Source organism: Nematolebias whitei, chromosome 6 (genome assembly GCF_014905685.2).
Source record: "Nematolebias whitei isolate Nwh7 chromosome 6, NemWhi1, whole genome shotgun sequence".
NCBI classification, from domain to species: Eukaryota; Metazoa; Chordata; class Actinopteri; order Cyprinodontiformes; family Rivulidae; genus Nematolebias; species Nematolebias whitei.
In genome coordinates, this window is record NC_056503.1 from 17,582,537 (window position 1) to 17,593,242 (window position 10,706).

A 10,706-nucleotide genomic window follows, 5' to 3' on the forward strand; every position below is an offset into this window, starting at 1 on the left:
ACACAGGTGTTTTGTCACCGTTATACTTTTTTGCCTCTTTCTGCTCCTTTCAGTTGTTGTGCGTACTAACTTTACGTTTTGGCAATCAACCTACTTCTGCCTATTTCAGCACATTTTAGCTCTATTCAGCTTTTTCTGCACAGTTCTGCTGCTTTCAGATTCTTTTTTCCTGCTTTCAGCAAACGTTAACAGATAAGGGATGAAACCTTTTCAGCAGCTTTCAGCTAAAATCATTCAGCAGTAAGCATTTCCACAGGAAATAACATTTCTCTCATTATTTACTGGTCTAGAGCTCCTTAAATGGGAAAATGGAAACGGAGCCAGAGATGTAAGTGGTGAAACAGGGCCTGGATGCAGACACCACAGCATCAACTCCAGGTCATGATGCAGCAGACAGGTGGAGGAAGTGATGCGTTGGTTCCTGATTAAATCTCCACAGGCTGTCTTTAAGTTTAACTTGAAAAATGTCAGGACTCACCGAATCCTGGATTTACTTCAGTAAAACTGTGAACCACTCATGAAGTCAATCTAAACTCACTGCTGCCACCTGCTGGTCAACAACAGCAACAAAACATCAGGAAAGAAAAACTCTTCTAGTTTTCTTCATTTTATTAAAGACAGTTGTTTATTAGGTGGTGATGAATTAGTTTGACCCTTATTGTAAAAACAGGTATAAAGACTGCATTAAATAAGCTCAGTGATAAAATGTGCCGTTCACACGTCATCCTGCTGCTGTATTAAATTAAAACCCATTGAAGAAGTCTGCTGGATCAGAACAAATCAAACCTTTCGAACAGCATTCCTTCACCAGGTCAGCATGGTTTATCTTCCTGGACACAACGGTGCTATTCAGGTTGTGTGCGGCTGTAAATATTCAAACTCTCAGGATGAAATGCTGTTAATGACGGTGGACCGACGACGGTGAGGGCGTCTACTCCCGCTCCGCTATGGCAACAAGGTGGGCTTCGATCTCAGACTCTGACAGAGTCCTGCGGGAGAAGACGAGGGGAAAAACTCATAAAAAGATGAGTCAGCACCAAACTGTGTTTGAAAGCATCAAGGTGCTTAAACTACTCAATGTAACCACAAAATTATCAAAGTTCATGTTTAACTAAAACATATACAGTACATGCAATAAAGTTGCTGCAATTATTTTTCCCAGATCAGGTAAAATAAACTAAACCATAAAAAACAAACGTTGGTACTTTGAGGCTCCACTTTAACGTTTAAGACCTGATTTCATTAATTTATAAACATTAATAACATTTTTAATCAATAAGGTTGCGACTTTCTTATATGCAGTAGCAGTCAGAAGTTTACATACAGCCATGAGTATTATATACATTTGGAGCTTTAAATGATTTATTTGCATTTGAATTGTTCCTCCAGGCTGCAACAACTACAACACACACAGCTTTAGTGATTTTTATAAACAAAATGACTCAAATTATTGTGGATTTAATTTAATCCACTCACTGGACTGACTGAGGCCGGTAGTTTCTTTGTGTCGGCATAAAAACGATTTGATGGACGAAAGTTATTTATTTAAACTGAAACCAATCTGTTACCCTAGGATGAAAAGAGATTGGTTCATATGTTCAGGAACTGCAGATCGCTGAGATTTATTTCTAGAAAAACAAATGGCTGAATGAAAGAGCAGCGATTCTGTTTCATTTATATAATGTAAACTTGTCTCTCCTCTCCAAACTGAACCACAGTCAGAGTCTGAGCAACGTTACCTGAACTTAGGTTTGTCTTTGGTGACGATGGCGATCTCCAGCTCAGTGGCTTTGAAGTCCAACGACAGGACGGAGGACAGGCAGGATATGGCCAACTGGAACAAGAGACGGGGGAGAGGTGAAGGTGCTGAAACTAAATATTATGTACCTGCCAACACTGACACAACTAGCAGAAGACGGATGTTTGAGGCCTTAGAAGCTCTTTGAAGCTGGTTCAGGTCTTACTGCATGTGAACGCACCATCTCTCAGCCAATAAAAAATGAATAAGTAAAAGGAAACACCTTGGGTGGGAAGTTCAGAATCAGAATTAGCTTTATTGTCATTGCACAGAAGCACAACAAAATTATATTTCAGTACAGCCCGTCAGAGTAAAACATAAACAACAGATGTCGATAGACGGAGATGTCTGAGGCTGCGGCATCGTGGGAGGCGCTTCCTTTTTCGTTAGATAGTAAAAGAGAAACACGAGGGAAGGATATATATATATATTATTTAAAAAATCATATCTCACATTGTGTTCTAGACAGGACACAGTGTGAAAGTTGAAAAAAAAAACCTCAGTACAGAAACAGCAACATACTGATGACATTGTAATACATATGCATGACGATGAATGTGGTGAGCTTGTCTGTGGACACTGAAAGACAGTCCTCATAGTCCTGATAAGAGATGGTGCAGTGTCTATCAGCCGGCTCAGCTCTGACACAGGTCCACAGATGTTCTCGGGGAGGGAGTGGGTAGGGGTGGAGCAGATCTTCTTGTTCACATAACATCCAGCAGAGTTTGAGATAGTTGGCCAATTCAAGGCCGACACGGGGGAGCAAGATTCACATAACAGTTATTTTGGGTCAGGCTGACTCTGCTTGATTTCTGTCTGCTTTATAGTTTTGGTACGTCTCAGTGGCGGCTCCAAACAGCCAATTTTTGGTCAGCACCGCCGGGTCAAGCTTGTAGCTTCTCCAAGGTCAATTGTTTCTTGCCAGTGAGTTTCAGGAGCCGCAAGTGGCCTGCGACTCTCAGAAATCGTGTCCAGCTTACAGCTCAGCTCACACAGCATCTGAGTCTGAGTGCTCACCGCACGGCACAATCCTTCACACAAGCCGGGCAGACTCACAATGGCCAGAACAGCTGCTGACTAGACCTGTCACCATAACAAATTTTGCTGGATGATTAATTGTCTCAGAAATTATTGCGATAAATGATAATATTGTTTGAAATTTGACATTAGTAAATACTGTCAAATTTAAGAAGAAAAATAGGTTAGTTTCTGTGTAGTACCTTTTTTGGACCACTGGATAGCAGTATGAGACTATTTGAACCAAAGGCTGGATAGTGAGGGAGCGAGCAGCGTGTCTCTTTAAGAAAAATGGGAGGGAGGCCCCTTGACATGACATGGTCTGTCTCTCTTTCCTTTTTTTGGTTCTCAAAATGGCGGCCGCTCATGTGGTTTGAGCTCTTTAGCATAACATTTTTCACACAAAACTTTGAATAAAAATATCAGTAAACAAGTTCTCAGCTTCTTTTTGCAGAGAAAAACAACTTTTTAGACGAAGGCACGGGTTTCTACAATGAATTTTGGAGCTTCGACAAGACGGAGGTTTTTTTCCCCGAGGTCGGCCTGTTAGCTTAGCTCGTAGCTTAGCTTCTCAGCTTAGCTTCTTTTAACCATCCAACAACGTGATTTTGGACGTTTAAAACAGATTTTAAAGAGAAAGAGAGGGGTCAGTGAAGAGCACCGGAGTTGAGCCTTTTGTCATCCAGTGTCTTCAGTAGAAAGAGAGAGAGAGAGACAAAGAAATGATAAAGCCGATAAATGAGGTTGATAATTTTCATTTATCATGCGATTCATTGATTTATTGTTTATCACGACAGGCCTAGGCTCAGTGTGGTACCACCAGAGAACATGTCCTTTGTTAGGACGTCCACAGAGCTGGTCATGTTGGACAGAGGAGCGGGTCCAGCTGGGTCATCCACAGCTGGACAGTCGTTGCGAGTCCCGTTTCATCAGGCTTACCTGCACGGTTCTGTCCTGGGTCAGGTCCGGCTTCTTCTTCAGTTTCTTCTCTAAGTAGCTGTTGGCCTCCGTCTGTTTGGCTCCGACCGCCGTAGCTCTGAAGCCACAGTAGTAGCCTGCCGGGTCACATTTGTAGAGAACGGGACCGTGCTGGGGGTCAATAGCCACCATGATCATACCTGGAACAGAACCAGGGTTTAGCTGCCGGACACCCTGCAGGTCTTCACAGTCAAATGATTCTGAGACAGAAAGAGGTCCAGGTCGTGATCACTCACAGCAGCCCAGAGGTCTCATCTCTGCGTTCTGCGTGTACACCTGGGAGATGTCGGCCAGCCTGCGGCACAAAACGTCTGCCGGGATGTCGTAGCCAAACTTATATTTCCATTCTCCAGCTTCCACTCGGGCCCGGTGAACCTGCGACCGGCTGTCCGCTGCTCACACCAGACAGGACGGAGCATTGAAAACACAAACGTGCACATTCTAATAGTCTGAATGTTTCTAAATCAGATCCACTTCTCTTCCAAATGTTTGTGTAACTCGTTCCACAGTTTGTGTTCCATTTCAACACTTCATGAATCAAAACGTTCAGCTCATTCAGGACATTCCTGCTGGGACTTTTTTTTTATTTTTTATATTTAGCCTTTTCAGCCATGTTTTTCTCATTTAAAATTAATGGAGCTCTCTTCACGTCTGTCAAACCCTTCGTGCTGTTTAAAACTCTTTACTGCTCACTTCAGCTATTTTTCTGTTCCCTTCAGCTTCTTTCTGCTAGTTTCAGCTTTTTATGCTCCTGTCAGCTTATTTTTGCTAAAATGTAGCGCGTTTCCAGATACATTTTAGGATTGTTCTGCTAATATTATGTTTTCTGCAATTGTTTTTATCTAATTTCTGCCTTTTGTGATTTTTTTTTAAATCATTTAAACTTTTTATACCTTTTCAGCCTCTTTCAGCTATTTTCAGCTTCTTTTTCCATTAATTTCAGATGTTTCTTTTAGGTACTTTTGTCTAATTTCAGCTTTTTTCTGCCTTTTTCAGTTACTTTTTTGCATATTTCAGATTTTGTAATCTAATGAACCTCTCTCTGCCTAATTCAGCTTATTCTGCTCATTTCAGCTACATTTTAGCTCTATTCAGCTTTTTCTACACATTTCTGCTGCTTTCAGCTTTTATTTTCCTGCATAGAGCAAATGTCAGCTGTTCAAATTCAGCTAACATTAACAGTTTCTTTTCAGCAGCTTTCAGCAAATATTCAGCAATAAGCATTCAGGCTGCATTTTCACAGGAAATGACATTTCTCCTAGCTAGCCAAACATCAGCTCATCACTGAGATTCTACTGATGCGTGAAACACACTCCACCCTGTCTGGTTTGATGTGAGGCCCTGAACGCACCATTGTGGCCGGTCATCACGCAGCCGATGCGAGGGGTCAGCTTGAACATGTTGGTCACAGTGGAGGAGTCCAGCAGCTTGTCCTGCACGCAGAAATAACAGAAAACCATCTTGCTTGGTAAAAACAGATTAAAACTGTTTAAACAAACACATTTAGAGTTTTGAACAATCAATAGATCATCCTGTGATGGGTGGAGTGAGCTCTTTAGGTTGGGATATGTCTTCAATTATCACCTGGCCCTTTGGATAAATATATATTTTTTGCTCATGTCTGTGTGCGAGTGTGTTTTTGTCTATCTGTTAGCAAAATATCTCATGAACCACTGCACAGAGTTTAATTTTAAAAACTCAAAGTCTCGGTTGATTCACTTTCGGAGTTGATCTTATTCCAAAGGGCCCCCTCTGCAAAGAGCCAACACAAAAACAGCTACAACCTCGTCACATTTCCAGATACTGAGCTGAAGTTCGGTGTGGCAGCAGCTGAGAATCATTCTCTGAGCGCTCTAACACGTTTCTCAGAATCTCACAACTTCCCATGAGCTGCAGCTTTATGTCCGTTTGAACCAAAATGGCTCTAATGAAGATCTGTACAGTGGCCCTAAGGTGTAAATGAACAACATTTGAAAAAACAGAATTACATTAAGCCAAAGCGGAAGTGGACAAAGTGGAAGTGGACAAAGTGGAAGTGGACAAAGTGGAAGTGGACAAAGTGGAAGTGGACAAAGCGGAAGTGGACAAAGTGGAAGTGGACAAAGCGGAAGTGGACAAAGCGGAAGTGGACGGAATCACATTCGAAAAAACAGAATTACATTTGAAAAAAAACAGAATTACATTTGAAAAATAAAGTTAATGAATAATAATTATAATAAATAAATAAATAATAATAAAGCTAATAAAGTTAAAAAAAAAAAAAAAAACTTCCTGTTTGGCTTAATGTAATTCCGGATTTTCAAATGTTGTTCATTTACACCTTAAGGCCACCGTAGATCTGAGTTTAAAACGCTGGCATGAAAGGCAGATAATAAACCAGTACAAAGAGTTCTGTGGTGTGGTAATGTGAGTACCACCACGCTGATGGGTGGACTGGGTTCGTATGTTTGTGTCAGGTTCCAGTTTTCTTCCAGTAAAAGCTGGAACAAGATACTAGCGTGGCTTCACTGCATGCAGCTCACCTGATCATTAGTACAACAACGTGTGTGTGTGTGTGTGCGTGATCATACCTGTACTTTCTTTTGCGTAACGACCACCACGGTGTCGGACCCCCTGATCCCGACCGACGTCAGCCCACTCTGAGCGATGGCTTTAAAGGCATATTCTGTAAGAAACCACACGAGTTCGTCTCTCAGCTTCTGCACAACTGATCTGCCTCTGACCCACAAACGTCCACAGCTTCAGGGTTTGGAGCTTGTTGGCCTTTAATCAATCGGGGCCTGGATGTTTTTAGTGAACAAACTGTGTGACACTTAGTAGAACTGGTTTGGTTTCTGGAGCCTAAGCTGAGCCCGTGCACCTGGACTGGTTTAGAAACACCAGGTGAAACAATCTTGAATGAAACCAGCGGTGCTTTAAAGAAGAATCTTGATGTGATCGAGACGTAACATTTGGGAAGTCTAAATCTAAACCTTGTGTCTCCAAGTTTTGACAGATTACTAATCTTGAAGGCAGAGCCCATGACTGTGTTTGTGTCTGTTAGCAAAATAACTGACCTTACAAAAGTCAGTTTTACAGATTGTGAGCTAACACTTGGTGTGGTAGTAGCTGAGAGTCATTTATAACACGTATGTGACTGCAAGAAATGATCAACTTTTAATTTATGCTCAAATCAACAAAACACAGGAAAATAAAGACAAATATGTGTTGTTTTATATATTTTTACCATAAACTGACATCAGCATGTTCTGTATAAATATTTTATATCTGCTGACAGTGAGTAAAAGCTGGTATTTTGTTGTGTGAATGCTTATTAAGCATTCACACTATTGTAATCCTGTTTATATTTATTATTCCACATTCTTCTTAGTACCTTAAACTATTCCTGAAGTTTTTCGGCGCAATTCTTGTCCTGCAGATTTTAGCTACTTCAACAAATCATACATCAAAATGTTCAGCTCTTTCAGGACAATCCTGCTATGATTTTTGGTATTAGTGCAACTTTAGCTTTTTTAAATATTTAGCCTTTTCTGACATTTTTTTCTCTCATAGAAAATGAACTGAGCTCATTTTACATCCTTCAAATGTTTAGATCTGTTTACAACCTTTTACTGCTCCTTTCACATTTTGTTCTGCTTCAGCTTCTTTCAGCTTGCTTGTGCAAATTTAAAAACAAATTCACTTACTTTCAGCAGTTTCAGCTGTTCTGTGCTCCTTTCAGATTCTTTCTACTAACTACATTTTTGTGTTTCTTCCAACTTATTTCTGCTAATTTCAGCTTTTTGTGCTCCTTTCAGCTTATTTCTGCACGTTTCAGGTTTTTCTACCATTTCAGCTACTATATAGCTGTTTTAATGCTAATTTTAGCCTTTTCAGCTAATTCCACATTTCTTGCACTAATTTCAACCTTTTATCTCCTTTTACCGAGATGTTATAGATACTGATGGTTGTAGACAGGAAGGATCTCTTGTAAAGGTCCATCCCACAGTGGATCCTAAGAAACTGGCTGCAGATGCAGTCCGATCCGTCCACCCAGACTCGGCTGACCTCTCGGTCCCCTCGGGCTGTAGGACCACCTGAATGCCGAGCAGAACTCCTCCCAGAGCGATGGCCACTCCTCCCAGCAGTCTGCCGAGCTCCTCGTCACTGTGAACAGCCAGCCGTAGGTGCCGAGGGACGATCCTGTCCTTCTGCTGTCATGAGCCATGTTTCCTGCTCGTTCCAGGATCTAAGTGGTCAGGCACTCAAGCACAGCTGGCAGGTAGATGAGAATGCATCCACAGAACATCCTTTTCAACTCATTTGAGATTTGGGGCTGTAGTTGAGATATTATTTGAGCTTTTGAGATGTTAATCAGCTGTTGGTTGTAGAAAACTGCCTTGTTGCCATGGTTACGCATCATAACAAATGTCCAAAACTAAAAAAGTTTCAGTAAAAATCCTTCCAGCTGCACAACATCCGATACCAGAGGAAACCATCATCCAAAAAATGTGATTTACATCCAGAAAAAGAGGAATTAAAGTTTCCAAAAGCAAAATGTCAGAATGAAAGTAACAGAGCTGCTCCAACATGCAGCCACCTGGAGCGGCACAATTCTAGAACTTCACCTTTTGTGCTCATTTCTGCTTCTTGCAGCCTAATTAAGCAAACATGTTCATTCTGCTGCTAATTTAAGCATGTTCTATGTTTTCAGCTACCTTTTGAGCATATTTAGTTAATTTCAGCTGTTTTCAGATAAATTCAAGTTTCTTTTGGTAAATTCTGATACTTTCAGTCTATCCAACATTTTTCAGTCAGGTCATCTGGACAGTTAATTTTTTTGTGTTGAAACATTTAGTTTCAACACAAAAAAAAAAGAATGTGTCCAGATGACCTGACTGAAAAATGTTGGATTGTATACCTGAATTATTGAGTATGGACTTTGTTGTTTTGAACCAGTTTGACATGATTGTTGACGAGGAAGACGGCCGGCACCGGAGGAGGGGGTGTGCCAAAGACACCATCTTAGCACCAACATAACTGGTTTGTTCCAGTTTGGAGTAAGCTGTTTGGGGGAAGAATCAGTTTTGTTGTGTGTTTCCTTGACTGATGAAGCCTTCTGGATCGAAGGTGAAATGTTTCAGCACAAAAAAAAAATAAAGTGTCCAGATGACCTGACTGAAAAATGTTGGATTGTATACCTGGATTATTGAGCATGGACTTTGCTACTTTCCGCCTAATTAACTAATTTCTGCTAATTTCAATTTATACTCTTTTCAGATTTTTTTAAAACTATTTTCAACCTTTTATTTTTGCTATATCAGTTACTCTTTACTTGTTTTATGCAAATGTGAGCTTTTTCAGCTAATTCCACATTTTTAGCTCATTTTAGCTCTTTCCACTTCCGTCTGATAATTTAAGCTTCTTTCTGCATTTTCAGCTGATTTTCACATTCTTGTGCTAATTTCTGCTTATTTAAACCCAGTTCAGCAAATATGTGTTATTTCTGCATTTTTCTGCTAATTTAGGCTTGTTCTTTCATTTCAGCTATATTTCAGCATGTTTTTAGCTAATTTCAGCTGTTTTTCAGCAAGTTCTTCTACAATAATTCACACTGCATTTTCGCAGGACATGCAGTTTGTCCAGATAAAGAACAGCTTTGACAGGAAATATATTTGGATTGATGAGTCCATCAGTGTTAGTATAAAAATGTGTGCCTAAATCTGCCAGAGTAAAGTATGGAAGCCCATTTCCGCCATGAAAGAAAAAATAAAAGCCCAACAGGAAGTCATAATTTCAACTTTTAAAGTCCTAATTATGAGAATAAGTTATAATTATGCATTTTAAAGTCATAATTATTACTTTTATTCTCGTAAATATGACTTTAAAACTCTATTATGACTTCCTGTTGGGCTTTTATTTCATAGCGGAAATGGGCTTCTATTATAAACGCTATATAAAGTGGCGATGAAAAGGTGTACACATTCCATACCTTATTTAAAAGGATTGATGTATGAAGGCAGAGGGACATACATTGAATGAATGAATCCATGTGCTATGTCACAGATATCATATAAACACTTTTATATGTTTTATATGATATCTTTGTGCTACGCAGGAAAACTACCGGTGTCTGACAGGAAGTCGCATCCCTGTACAGTCATGGTGTCCAGCAAGGACAAACTTAAAAAATTAAATTAGAAAAGTCAAAATTATGACTTTAAAACTCGTAATTATGACTTTAAAACTCGAAATTATGACTTTTATTCTCGTAATTATGACTTTAAAACTCAAAATTATGACTTTTATTCTCGTAATTATGACTTTAAAACGCAAAATTATGACTACCTGTTGGGCATTATTTTTTCTTTCATGACGGAAATGGGCTTCCATACAGACTTTAGAGAGGTTCTAAAAACTTAAATTAACTTTATTCCCACTGGGAATAACTTAAGACCAACAAAAACAAACTTTAACTTCCATTTTAATGAGAATAAATAAAAAGTTTTAAACGTCGATGCAAACTTTATGATTTTTGTGATATTTATTGGTTTAGAGAGAAGTGTCTGCAGTAAAGAGGTGTCCCTGTGCACACAGCAGACATGTTGCTGAGTTTTATTAAAATTCCTCACCCACTTGGTAGAGGCGGCCCTCCGGGGAGAAGATGGTGATGTGTCGGTCGAAGCCTGCGTTGGAGCCGCGGGACATGTTCCTCCGGACCTTGTCCTTTGGATGTTAGACTTTAATGGATCTAAGTGAAGGTTTCAGAGTCAGTAGGCGGTAAACTGCATGTGTGAGTGTCAGGACAAATGGAGACGTCTCTCTGCTGCTGCCTGCTTCTTTTACTTTACTTTCTCTTTCGCTTAAACTTCAGGAGCAACAAGGAAATCAGGCAGCCGGCACCGTCTATCACCTGGAGAGGACACATTAATGT

At 40.1% G+C, this 10,706-nt stretch overlaps 1 protein-coding gene across 1 annotated transcript; it reads right to left on the reverse strand.

The window, feature by feature from the left end:
- Positions 1-931: 931 nt before the first annotated feature.
- psma6l (proteasome 20S subunit alpha 6, like) lies at positions 932-10,480 on the reverse strand. Its single transcript, XM_037678070.1, has 7 exons — positions 10,405-10,480; positions 6,364-6,458; positions 5,145-5,226; positions 4,030-4,185; positions 3,755-3,933; positions 1,740-1,834; positions 932-989 (listed from the first exon to the last, which is right to left on the reverse strand). Exons 1-7 carry the CDS (start codon positions 10,478-10,480, stop codon positions 932-934), a joined length of 741 nt encoding a protein of 246 aa, XP_037533998.1.
- Between the last annotated feature and the right edge of the window lie 226 nt (positions 10,481-10,706).